The sequence below is a fragment of the Arachis duranensis genome, chromosome 2 (assembly GCF_000817695.3).
Source record: "Arachis duranensis cultivar V14167 chromosome 2, aradu.V14167.gnm2.J7QH, whole genome shotgun sequence".
Classification (NCBI taxonomy): Eukaryota; Viridiplantae; Streptophyta; class Magnoliopsida; order Fabales; family Fabaceae; genus Arachis; species Arachis duranensis.
Genome location: NC_029773.3, coordinates 19447668 through 19462085, shown reverse-complemented (window position 1 = coordinate 19462085; position 14418 = coordinate 19447668). Strand labels below are relative to the sequence as shown.

At 30.5% G+C, this 14418-nt stretch overlaps 1 protein-coding gene and 1 long non-coding RNA gene across 3 annotated transcripts; both read left to right on the top strand.

Moving 5' to 3' along the window:
* Positions 1 to 789, top strand: LOC107473890 (uncharacterized). Its single transcript, XM_016093486.1, has one exon. It carries the CDS (start codon positions 1 to 3, stop codon positions 787 to 789), a length of 789 nt encoding a protein of 262 aa, XP_015948972.1.
* Positions 790 to 10785: 9996 nt separating this feature from the next.
* Positions 10786 to 13844, top strand: LOC107473886 (uncharacterized). Of its 2 annotated transcripts, none has more exons than XR_008005751.1 (3): positions 10786 to 11501; positions 11621 to 11720; positions 13242 to 13844. It is a non-coding gene; the product is annotated as an uncharacterized LOC107473886 (long non-coding RNA). The 2 variants fall into 2 exon arrangements; XR_001589126.3 differs by having other exon boundaries at positions 11616 to 11720.
* Positions 13845 to 14418: the final 574 nt, after the last annotated feature.

The following is a 14418-nucleotide window of genomic DNA, read 5'->3' as shown; positions in this document are numbered from 1 at the left end:
ATGATTCCCAGAGGCTCAAGGCAAGATATAATTCAGTCTTCTATTAATTCTTCATATTTGTGGCATAACTATAAGGTTTTGAAGCTTACAAAAAATATGAGATTGTCACTAGGTGAAAATAACAACATACAAGAACTCAGAAATTTTGCAGAATGGCTACTCAAAATTGGTGATGATTTAGCTGGTGATACAACAGATGGTGAATCGATCGTTCATATACCATCTGACATTTTGATTAAGAACTCTGAGATAGCTTTGGATGACCTCATTAATTTCGTGTATCCAGATATGCTATCCAATTTATCCGTTGAAAATTATTTCAAGGATAGAGCAATTCTTGCACCAACTTTGGATTGTGTCACTAATGTCAACAACAAGATGATTGCAGGGTTACTTGGACAAGAAAGAGTCTACTTAAGTTCAGACTGTGTGTGTGCTGAAGAGGGAAATATGGAATTTGAGTTAGATGCTTTCTCGCCGGAGATTTTAAATGGAATAAATTGTTCAGGTCTACTACCACACAAGTTGGTTCTGAAGGTTGGCGCTCCTGTTATGTTGCTGCGAAATATAGACCAAACTAATGGTTTGTGCAATGGAACGAGGATGCAAGTTAGAAGAATGGGAAATATGGTGTTAGAATGCAAGACTTTAACTGGTAACAAAGCTGGAAGTATTGTTCTTATTCAAAGACTGAATCTAATTCCAAATAATGAAACATTGCCGGTCATGTTTCAAAGAAGACAATTCCCAATTATCATGTCATTTGCAATGACAATAAATATGTCCTAGGGACAAACTCTATCGAAAGTTGGAATTTACTTTTATAATTACGTTAATCATATAATTTTATATACAAACATTGATACAGTGTTGTTTTATGTATATATTTTGCATGTATCAAAGGATAGCATTGAATTGTTATTCAGTATGTTTAAATTATTTATTGTTTATTACAAAACTTTCTGCATTAGAATTCTCTATTAATTTGTTCTTCATTTTGAGCTGATTTTGATATTTTCTTACTTCACAGTAAATCAATATATAAAACTTTGTTGGTAAATTTAAGTATTACTAGATTATTTATGGTCATATTGAGTATATATGCCTGATTTATTGAAAAAAGTAGATTAAATAACTATTTTATAGTTAATACAATTAACACTATATTAAGAAAAGAAAAACAACATATACAAATTATTTTTTTATTAATTAAATTATTATAATTAAAATAAAATTTAACATAACAACTTAAAATTATAATTTCAATCTTATCACGTGCATGGCACGGGTGATTAAACTTGTACTAATATTAAAACCAAATTACTTAAACAATATTGAATCTATTCTAGTTCTTAGTCACGTATAATATAGAGTCATTCTCGTAACGATAACCAACTGAAATAACATCGTAAATATCAACATTTAGAATTCGTGCAAATTCAAACCATCCTCTTGTTAAATAAGCTTCATTATCCGCTATCAATGTAATGCGGCAAGGTATAGAATTGCCACATTGAGAAACCAAACTAACCCTTATTCCTCTCAATGGCATTGCATGCATGCAAAAGAACAACTTAAAATAAGAAAATTTAAATATATTACCAATCGTTGAAATTGCATATCTGAGTTTGTCACAAATTTAGCAAAACTGAACTTAAACTGAGAGAATTCAATCTCATTATGTGCTCCACTTTGAAGATTTTCGGGCAGACGTAAAAAAGCATAGAGGGGATGGAACTTGAACTTGCCCTATAAAATTCCGTTGATGCAATTTCTCAATCAAAAATCGAGCTCCTCCCAAGAAAGCTAACTTTAACCACATTCCATTAGGTTGGTCATAATAGGTGAGTAGATCCAACCATCCTTCGATAAAGTAGAGATTATTGCCCCTTCTTTGAACGTTTACATCCATGTAGTTGGAACCTGAATCAGTGAAGACAACTCGATAAGGTATTTCATGGATGTGATGCATTGTAAACGATTGTGATAAAAGACAATCGAACTGGAACATTAGACGATAAGAATAACTTAGAGTAACAACAATTAATAAATTATTAAAAGAATAATATAATAGAATGAGTATATGAAAAATATTATAAAAAATTATAAATTATACCTTAAAAGGATCAACTTCAATAAAAAATGAAAAATACATTCTTATTCAATGAAGTAGTAAAAAAAATACTAAATATAAAATTATGAGCTGACTCTTAAATTTAGATTCATGTACCACAGAAAAATACTATTTATAGACCTTAGTAAAACAAAAATAAATATGTAAATTACTTATTATTAAGGTAATTTTTTATTATGTATAATAATTACGCATTATAATTGATAAGTAGTTTAATAGTGCATTAAATATTGATTTGATATAATTGTAATGAAGATATGTTCCTAAATTAGTATAATTATATATTATTCATTAAATATTAATTATAATATAATAATATAATTATAATAAAGGTATTTTTTATAAAATAATTTAGAATAGATGAAAAATTTCATTCGCTTTGGAGGGAAAACGGACTCATGAGAGATCGACACGTCACCCTTATTAGTTGGGGGAAAACCCAGTTTTAGTATATTAAGTAGATATTTTATTTTTTTGCTGATTTGGAAATAATAGTTAATTTGGCAAGAATTGATTCTAAAGTTGTACCAAGTAAACAATATTGCTGACATGGCATTAGTAGGAAGAAAGAAATGTCTCAAAAGTAATGTGTATATGCTTATGTATCTACTTTTATATATTAAGAATAGATAGTGTATTTTACCGCATTGAACTCAAGACTTGATGTTACTCAAGTGTGAGTTGAGTTTCTACCATTGGTAATTATTTAAAATACGGATTTTATTCCCATCCCTTTTGATGTTTTAAACATCAAATCCCTTGTCAATCGTCAAAGGATTTGTAAGATTTTGTTTTGGCCTTATAAAATTTATAGATATAACTCCATTGCCAATAAGATTTTTAACATAGCTATGTCTTACTCCAATGTGCCTAAATTTTTCATTATAAATTTGACTATAAGTTTTTGATAATGTTGCTTGGCTATCAGAATGTATAGAGATTGGTGCCATTAGTTTTGGCCAAACTAAAATTTCATGTAATAAATTTCTAAGTCATTTAGCTTCCTAGCTTGATGCTGCCAAAGCAACAAATTCTACAGCCATGGTAGAGTCTGTTATGCAAATTTGTTTCTTGGATCCCCAAGAAACAACAACCCACCAAGGATAAAGATCCAACCACTTGTTGATGCATGATCTTCTGTATAGCTTATTCAACTGGCATCTGTGAATCTTTTTAAAACAGAAAGTTGACCACTATACAACAAAGTATAGTTTAGTGTTCCTTTCAAATATTTTAATATTCTTCTGACAGCATGCCAATGGTTTTTGCTTAGATTACTTGTATATCGACTTAAACTTCTTATAGCATATGCTATATCTGGTCTAATACAGGTCATAGTATACATTAAGTATCCAATTATTTTTGCATACTCAATTTGTGAAATAGACGAACCTGTATTGGGTACTAATTTAATACTTGGATCAAAAGGAGTACTCACTAAATATTCTTCAAACTCATAAAACCTTTTTAATATTTTTTTCTATATAATGAGACTGAGATAATTCTAAATTGACTATCTCTAACAATTTTAATTCTTAAAATTATATCTACAACTACCATATCTTTCATATCAAAATTACTAGAAAAAAATATTTAGTTTATCCTATCTATTCTAAATCAGTACCAAAAATAAGCATATCATTAACATATAAACAAATCATAATATCTTTACCATTTTTAATTTTACTATGCACACATTTATCAGATTTATTTATTTTATATCAATTAGCAAGAATAGTTTTATCAATTTTTTTATGCCATTACTTAGGGTCTGTTTCAGTCCATATAAAGATTTAACTAATTTGCACACTTTATTTTTTTGACCAGCAACTATAACTCCTTCTGGTTACTTCATATACACCTCTTCGTCTAATTCACTATTTAAAAAAGTTGTTTTAACATTCATTTGGTGAATGGAAAAATTAAAAATTGAAGCAAGCGCTATAAGCACTCTAATTGTTGCAATTCTTACTACTAGTGCATATGTATCAAAGTAATCAATTCTTTCTTTTTGTGCGAACCCTTAGTAACTAACCGTGCTTTGAACTTATCAATAGTTCCATTTACTTTCATCTTCTTCTTGAAAATCCATTTAAAACCAATGGCCTTTGACCCACAAGGGAGATCCACTAATTTCCAAGTGTTATTTCTTATTATTGAGTGCATTTCATCTTGTATTGCTTGTTTCCAAAAATCTGAATCTCGAGAACTTATAGCTTTTTCATAGGTCTCAGGATCACCTTCCATATGAAAACATATAAGTGCAATGCTATCTATTGATTTACCTGTCCCTTCCACAAGGAGCATAAAGAAATCTAGTCCATAAGTCTTTGCTTTTCTGATTTTTTTTTTTACTTTTTCTAACTTCAATATTTTCAACGGGTTTATTTTTTACATTATCTTCTATTTCTAAGTGAATTTTAGGTCTTGGAGTTGAATTAAATCCATCCTCTAGAAAAATTGTATCTCTTGATTCAATAATTGTATTAGCAGAATATGATTCATTAGATTCAATAACTACAAACCTACAAGCTTTATTATTCTCAGCATATCCTAAGAAAAAACATTTTATACCTCTTTCTCCTAATTTTTTTCTTTTAGGTTCAGAAACTTTTACAATTGCTCTACAACCCCAAACTTAAAGATATTTAAAATTAGGCTTTTTATTCTTCCAAAGTTCATATGGAGTTATTTTATTCCTTTTATTAGAAATTCTATTTAAAATATAAAAGGCAATTAACATAGCCTCATTCAAATAACCTTTTGCTAGACAAGAATAAGATAACATGGCATTAACCATTTTTTTCCAGCACCTTATTTTTCTTTCAGCAATACCATTCTGTTGTGGAGAATATGGTGCAGTGGTTTGATGAACAATATTAATGGACTCAAAATAATTAGAATTATAATATTCTTCTCCACAGTCACACCTTAAGTATTTAAGAAATGTTTTATGTTACAATTCAACTTTGGTTTTAAAAATTTTAAATTTATCCAAGACTTCATCTTTAGAATACATTAAATATATATAACAATATCTATTAAAATCATCAATAAAAATTATAAAATGTTTCTTTTCACTTATAATAGGCCAACCATGCAAATCACATATATCAGAATGTACTAATTCTAATAATTTAGAATTTCTTTGTATTCTTTGAAAAGGAAGCCTTATTATTTTGGTTAACATACAAATTGTGCATAAATCTGAATTTTTAATTAATTTTGGAATAATATCATATTTTATCATATCATTTAATTTATGAAAATTAACATGTCATAACCAATTATGCCATCAATAAAAGGACTCAATAATATAAACAGAAACATTATTATTATTATTATTATTATTATTATTATTATTATTATTATTATTATTATTTACAATATTTAATTTAAACATATTTTCATATAGATATCTTTTACCCACAAACACTCCATCTTTAGACCGAATAAATTTGTCACCTTCAAAAACAGCCTTAAACCCATACTTGTTAAGTAAAGGTACAAAAACTAAATTTTTTCTAACCTTGAGTACATACTATACATCAGTAAGAGTAAGGCCCAATTTGGGTAAACTATTTAATTAAGTTACTTTTGAAGAAATAGCTTAAATAATAAATGCTTATATTAAAAGTAACTTATAAATAAGTTATTTTGTATTTGGTTTTTTAGTTCTAAAAGTACTTATTTTAAGAGAAAAGTGATAAAAAGTTTTTTATTATGAGAGAAGTCATTTTTTTAACTTCTCTTTAAACACTAAAATAGCTTTTCAGAAAGTTACAATTTTGTTTTGAAAATTGTATCAGACATTAATACTACACCTTTTCATAAGTTAAAAGTTAAAAAAAGTCACTTATGAACCTAGCCAAACGGACCCTAAGTACTCTTCCGGAAGTGAATTCAAGTTTCACAGTCCCTTTTTCCATTACTTGAACAGATGATGCATTTTCCATGTACTAAATAGCCCCATTCTCTTATTTGAATGTCTCGAAAACATTTTTATTCTTGCACACATGTCGAGTTGCACCAGAATCTATCGACTATGACCCAATATCTTTAATCATGTTGATCTCAGAAATAACAGCAATAAGATTATCTTTTATTGCTGTGTTGTTCTTTTCTTTCTTCTTTCTTCTTTTTTAAGAAGTGACATTCTTTCTTAAAATGTCTTAGTTTTCCACCATGAAAACAATTTTCTTTCTTTTTATTCTTTCTGATATACCATTGTTACCTTGAGATCTATTAAAATCTCGATATTTTTTCTTGTTGGGCTTGTTGGATTTTTCATCCTCCATTACGTGAAGATTAGCATGAGTAATTTGCTCTTTAGTATTGTCTTGTTTACGATACTCTTCTTCAAGACGAAGGTGATTACTTAATTAATTGCTCGAGAGAAACATCATCCTTTCTATGTTTCATAGTTCTTTTGAATTCTTTTCACAGTAGAGGAAGTTTGTCAATAATTGAAGAAACAATAATGATATCATCCATGTGCATGTTATGTTACTTAAAATTATTTAAAATACGCTCAATTTCGTGCATTTGTTCCATAACAGATCTACCATCAACAATCTTATAATTATTAAAGCTAGTGACAAGAAATTTCTTACTTGTTGCGTGCTCAGCCATATATTTTGCCTCTAATTTATCCCATAGTTCTTTTGTACTCCCAACATTTTGGTAGACATCAAACAATCAGTCAAGCCATTGAATATGTGTTTGGTGCATATATAGTCATCGCTATCCCATTTTTGCATCGCTCGTATTTTTGTAATGGACTCTCCTTCAACATCTGGTGGTCTTGGTATGGCAAGAACATATGCCACTTTTGGTAATGTGAGAAGGAAGTGCATCTTCTTTTGACATCGTATGAAATTTATTAGCTATCAAATCTTTTTAACTTGACAACATTCGAGGTCATTTTCTTAATTGATGTCGTGGCTATTTTTGTTTTATTGGTGAATGAATTAAGCCTAAAGATAAAGTAAGGGTTTAGGCTCTTACTTTTTTTTTCATGTATATCTTCAATTTTATATTATGTACTTGCGGTTCTTCGAACTTACCTCAAGATTTTATTTAATTTTTTTTGCCGAGATGCATTTTAGTTATGATCTATTTTTTTAACATAGTAGTAATAGTAATAATCACTAATCTGGAAAGTTATAAAAGAAAAAAGAAAGTGATTCTTTTGGGACATGATCTTTTTCTTTTCTTTCTTCCTTTAGAAATTTCTTTTCAAATTTTTTCAAAAAATCTGATTTAAACAAATACTGAGTAGTAGCAGTAATGTAGTAGTAGAGCAGCAACAAGGATGTTAATTAACGAGAGATAGACGAAAATAAAAATGTGCTTTCATGGTTATTTATAATTTGTGCACATGCTATGTAAACAGCTGTAATTTAAATAGTTGTTTAGTTTTGTATAGATGTTTTGAATTGTTGATAAAATGAGTTGTTTATATAGCATTATTATTATAATATTATTTTGTTTTATTTGTAATATGGGGGACATGTGAGTTCACCTCGAGAGATCAGTTATCACTATGCTGAAACAGTGGATTTTGGTACTTTTTGGTCTAATTTCGAAGAGGCTGGTGAGTACTCCATTTGTTTTTGGGCAATTGATCATAGTCTGGCAGTACCTTTGATCATTGATTTTGACGAAAAAAGTGGAGTTGCTAAAAAAGGACATGTTGAAGTAAGTATACCAAATTTGTTTTTAATTATGCTTTTAATTTTATGAAATTGATTCTAGGAAGCAGAATAGTTTGATTGGAATGTCAAGATGAGAGAATCTAGAATCAATTCTGAGGTGATGAAATTGATTTTGGGACTAGGAAGAGCGAAATCAAACATGATGTTGCTTGAGTTAGCATTTCATGTATATGTGTGATTAGTATTGTATTGGTTAGAGAGAGATCATTTGGAACTCTTTCAAGTCAGCATGATTAGTCTGTTTGGAATGTCAAGATTTTCTTTCCATTGTTCTTGTGAACTGTGATGATAAGCTATTGAATATTAAAACTTTAAACTAGCAATGCTTTTTGCCTTTGCAGTTCATAGAAATAGAGGACCTTTCTATCTAATAACTTATTTATTATATCTCCTTACTATTGCTTGAGCCTTCTTGTTCATTTTTGAAGCACTTGATAAGAAAAAAAGCGAATTATTTTGGTAATATTTTGATACCTAACTCTAATTTGGGAAAGAAACTATTTTCTTGCTTTTTGTAAATTTAGGTTTTATTGATTTGATGTGCACTAGATATTGATTTGATGTGCACTATTTTACGATACTGGATTTTATGGTCCTAGAACGTTTGGACCATTAAATGGTTCCATAACAAAACATATTTTTCAAATTTTTTTAACAACTGCGACATAGTTCTTTAACTAATGTTAATTACAAATTAACCCTATATATTTTATTTAATTATAAAAATTATTTTTTATTTTATAAATTACTATTTTATCAATCATCTATTATGTTTATTAACAATAAAAAATAAAAACAATAACGAATTAGATCTTCCATTGATCGTAATAAAGCTTTTGGTCATTCTAATGGATTAAAAGTTTATATTTGATCCGTGACATTCGTCCAGGGTCACGAAATCGTGTTTTCTTGAAATCCAATCGATTAGATTATCAAAACAATCGATTGAATTATAACTCAATCGAGTGGATTACATTGTATCACAAAACAATTGATTGAAAAATACAAGGCCGCATGGTTTTCACATAAATCAATCGATTGGTCATATGACCTAATCGATTGAACGATGAATAAAAAGTGGATTTTTGTAATTCAATCGATTGTTTCTACTACCCAATCGATTGAACGCTTGAAAATAACCTGAGGTCTCACAATTTAATTGATTAGTTGTGTTATCCAATCGATTGAATTCACCAAAACAAGATGGATTTTCCAAAATCAATCGATTGGTTGTGTACGTGAATTCCTCATCTGCCACAATAATTGGTTGGGAGAGTTTGGAGAAAAATTGAGACATATATTCAGCGATTAATTCCCAACCAATAAGGATTACTAAACATCGTCAAAATAATTGAATACAAATAGATGATACTCTAAAGCAATTTAATGCAAAAAGATTCTTATCAGGTGTATATTAAAGACTTAAAGTCAATTTATCATGCCTAAATTGGTCAATGAGAGCTTCATTGGTTCATGAGAATGTAATTTGAGAGCAGTTGAAAGTTAAAATGGAAGATTGAATTTTGGAAAATCCATCTTTTTTTGGTGAATTCAATCGATTGGATAACACAACCAATCGATTGAATTGTGAGACCTCAGGTTGTTTTTAAACATTCAATCGATTGGGTAGTAGAAGCAATCGATTGAATTACAAAAATCCACTTTTTATTCATCGTTTAATCGATTAGGTCATATGACCAATCGATTGATTTAAGCGAAAACCATGCTGCCTTACATTTTTCAATCGATTGTTTTGTGATACAATGTAATCCACTCGATTGAGTTATAATTCAATTGATTGTTTTGATAATCCAATCGATTGGATTTCAAGGAAACACGATTTTGTGGCCCTGGACGAACGTCACGGATCAAATATAAACTTTTACTCTATTAGAATGGCCAAAAGTTTTATTATGATCAATAGAAGATCTAATTCGTTATTGCTTTTGTTTTTAATTGTTAATAAACATAATAGATGATTGATAAAATAATAATTTATAAAATAAAAAATATTTTTTATAATTAAATAAAATATATGGGGTTAATTTATAATTAACATTAGTTAAAGAACTATGTCGCAATTGTAAAAAAAACTTAAAGAATATGTTTTGTTATAGGACCATTTAATGGTCCAAACGTTCTGGGACCATCGAATCCCTTGCCCTATTTTACTGCACACACTAGTCTCTGCATTTTGATGTATTCTGTTTTAAAATTATCCTCTTCTATAACATTGGAGAATAGATGAGAACATAGGAGAAGATTGGAAAATATTGAAAATCATTTGGGGATTAGGATTTTAAAAGAAGAAAAGGAATCAAATTGCAACAAAAAAAGTTTTCATCCCCATATTAGTGTGGCAGTGTAACAAGAATTAGTCTAACTTAGCTTTAACGATAGACAAAAAGTACCTTAGAAACTACTACGAGTTTCGGAGTGCAACTGTAAGACTCCTAAATTTTTAAAAATTATTAATAAATTATTTATGATATACTATATTTATTTAAGACTATATTTGTAGAGATTTTTATATAAAAGTTGAGTAAACCCTTATTTATTATTTAGAGTTCTTATAATTGAAAAATAATGAATAGTTTATATGCCTTAAATTTTAATATATAGATTTTTAACCTTATTTTATAAATAAAAGAGAATTAATTTACTTATCTCTAATTTTTACTAAATTAGTATTTAACTGAAAATTATTTAAAAATTATTAATTAGAAGACATTTTTAAAGATGGATATTTTATATTTAATTTGATTTCTATTATTATCCTACTTTTTATTTAAATCATAAATAGCTTGTTTTATAAAACTTTATTCAACCGTAAGAAAATTATTTGAATGCTTTAATGCTGCTGCTTTGGAAATATAAACAAGACATAGCACTTCATTTTATTTAATAATTGTTATGATAACTAGATTTAGCAATTCTGGTTCTGATTTTAACTAAGAAAAGATTGGGAGTTAATTATCACTCACTCCTTCCCTTTTCCTTTTCACGCTAAGCAGCTCTAACCCCTTTCTCATCCTCTCTGCATTTCACCGACTCATAAACGAAGCAAGCACACTCACATGCACGGAGAAGAAATCTAAGAAAGAGAGGCAGCGTCGATGGAAGAGGAAGACGCGCTAGAACTGGTAGGCCGCGCTGCTGCTGTCGCCGCGCCATCGAGTCGTCGCCGCCGAACCGCCTACGAGTAACAGAACCGCGAAGAATAAGAGTGCACGAAGAGAGACAGGGAGCCGATTATGCCACCACCGCCGCGTTCTGCCGCCGTTCCCCGTCACCACTCGTATTGCCGGCGCCGTCCTCGTCTGAACCGTCGCCAGATCCGCCGCCGTTTAAGTCGCGAACAGGAGAACGCACGCGAAGGAAACCATCGCGGAGCTCCTCGCCGCCGCTGCTGGCACCGGAAAACCATGGCTGCAGCCGCCAGAGGACGCCCCTGCAGCTGCCAAACCCCATCCCCTTCCAGTTTGGGTTCCGGCTCTGGTTCGTTTATGCTGGGTTTTGTTCCCCTGAGTGTCGGAGCCGCCATTCTCTTGTGAGTTCTTCCTCTGCTGGTTAAAGTCGCCGCTGTTGGAGCTTGCCGGAGTTAACCGCTGGAGCTGTGGCTGTGCTGTACTTAGTTTCTTGTTGGTAGAGTAAGTCGTTCTTGTTCTGAAACTCTTTTAATCGCTGTTATATTATATGTGGCTGAGGTTTTGCGATACTATTTGCTATTTGATTGAGTTCCGGTTATTTCTTATTACGATTAGAGTAGCTGTGGTTGCTACAAAAGTGGTTTAGAGTTGAGGATGAGACTGCCGCATTGTGGGCCGAGAGGAAAACTGAGTTTATCGCGTAGCTAAGTCGTAAACGAGGTAGGGGTTTTCTTAAAATCTATCTTATATTACAGAGTTGTGATAAATAGATATTGATGCAAAGAGATTCACTTCTGTGATTATATTGGTCTTATGGATGTGATGGTTTGTTGGACTGAATTATTGGGTGCTTGATTTGCGTGAGTGGTGTGTGGTTGTGGATAAAAACCGGTTTAGAATGTCATTTACTTGATTATTAAGAAATGTAGATTTTCTTGGTTTTAGAGTTTACTTAGTAATAAAAATGAAACTATTTTGGAAATAATTTGAGATATGAAAATAAATTGATTCTGGGAAACGGTTTGATTGTGAGTTGGTTTGATTTTATGAATGATTTAATATTTGAGTTGATTCGATTTTAAAAAGAGTTTTATTGTTAGAATTGGTTGATTTGAAAATAATTTGACATTGGTACTGGTTCAATTCTGGAAAATGTTTGAGATTTGGAAATGGTTGAGAAAATGTTTGAAAAATGTTCGGATGGGACCCGAAAAGGGTGGCAGTGTCCGAGTTTTAGAGGAGATGCTGCCGAAATTTCATAAAATTGAAAGTTTTATTTAAAGTAATTAATTAAAAAAGATTTGTTTTTAAGCATTATACGTTTTAAGATTGATTTGTCTATCAAAGAAAGAATTTTATTTTGGGAATTGAGATTGTTAACCAATAGAATGAAAAAGAGGATGATGAGGATTTTCTTTGAAATGAACTTGGAAATGAGATTTGGATTGATGAATGATTATGATGTTGAGTATGATGAGATGTGAAATTTGAATTGTTCACATGGCTTATGAATTTGAAATATCCGAGATACGAGGTTCCCTGGATTAAGTGCCGTGGCTTGCCACCACGTGTACCAGGTTGAAAACTCGATACTCTGTTGACCCTACGATGTAAGTGGGTGACCGGGCACTATATAAATTCCCGGGAATGTTACCCCCATTGAGCAATATTGATTATTTGAGAAAAAAGCTATGCATAGACTCTTGGGGATGCACGTCGGGGGACAGTCTAAGTACAATTCAGACTTGTCGGGTTGGCTGGATAACCGACAGATGAGCCTCATCAGCCATAGGACAGGCATGCATCATATGCATCTGTATGCTTTGCTTGGGTTTGAACTTGTTTGGGTTTGCCTAATTGCTAAACTGTTCTTAACTGCTACTTGAACTATTTGCTGTAACTGCTACCTACTTGTGCTTTCCTTGTCTGTCTTGTCTGTGTTTGTCCTGGCGTGCTACATTTGAGAATGAACTTTGGTGCTGAATTAATGATTGTGTGGTTTGATTGCATGAATGATTTCTGATTGAGATTTTCTTATAAGAAAAAGATTTTGGATTTCTGAAAGATTAAACATTGCCTCCTCGAAAAGGTTTTAAATGATTACCTATTGGTTTTTTTAAAGAATTCATAAGGCAATAATAATCACTAAGCTCGAAAGCAGATTTCTTATTAGATATCTTCTTATGACAACTTTGAAACTCCGTGGTGAGACCGTGTGGTTAGGTTCTCACCCCCCTACAGATTTACCTTTTCAGGAACCGGATGAAGAAGCATTAAGAAGAGTTATACTGCGTTTGGTTTATATGCTGTTATATTGATTAGATTATTTTTTTTCCCTCGTCTTTGTTATTACAAGTTTGTAAGAGGGATAGGAATTGTATGTTTTATATGTATAATATATTGAATTATTATGTAAGGAGTCTTGTATATGAATGTATGCCTGTTTTGTATTTTTCTTAAGATAAAGTATTTATTTATGGTTTTCAAAGAAATCAGCGATATAGTGTCGAATCACAGGCTCCTATTTTATTATTTAGTATGTAAAGTGGTTGTAACACTTCTTGCTATCAGAATAGTGCAGCCGGAAGCGTGACTTCTGATAGAGAGGGTGTTACAGCAACTGTAAATATGCATTTGGATAACTATCCACTTCAGAAATCACTTTAAAATTCGGGCACAATTTCAAGAATTATTTTGAGATTTAACTCGTAAACTATTTACGTAACTCAAGTTGGTTCATCCTCCCCATCTTTTGCAATATAATGATACATTGTATCCCTTAAGATGGGGACTAATTCCCTCTAAAAACGAGGTGAAAAGGGGAAAAGGTCAACAATTTTTCTCACTAGAAATAGACATTCGACACGTAATTTTGGAGGACTGATTATTTGTGTATGATTAATATCAATCATAAGTTAGGCCCTAAAACTATTTTAGAATGAAACCCACGTTGTACGCAAACTCAAATAAATGATAGAAATGACTAATTTATGTTATAGAAATAATTTTAAATACTTAATTATGAATATGAATAAAAAAATTTTTGGAATAATGAAAGTCTAATTATATGAAAATATACATGGTAAATTTATAAAAATTATAAAACTCAATTATTTATATAATGTCTAAGATTATCTTTACTAAAAATGCTATATATACATAAAAAATGAATTAATATGTATTTGCGTATAAATATGTGTTGTTTTATTTTTAAAGTGTATTTTATATTTTAATATATATTTTATGAGGATGACTAATTATTTTTGTGCACGTAATATGGTTGTAAAAAAAGGAATTGAATATTAGCTTCTTTTTACTTTGCTTGAGTAATCTTGGAACTTAATAGAACTTCTGGATTCTGTAGTGTTGCCTCAGGTGAAAAGTAGGAGATTAATTTATTTTGTCTCTTGTCGAAAAA

Bases quoted from the DNA above. Each gene is read 5' to 3' on its own strand.
- LOC107473890 (XM_016093486.1), top strand. From the start codon at position 1: ATGATTCCCAGAGGCTCAAGGCAAGATATAATTCAGTCTTCTATTAAT.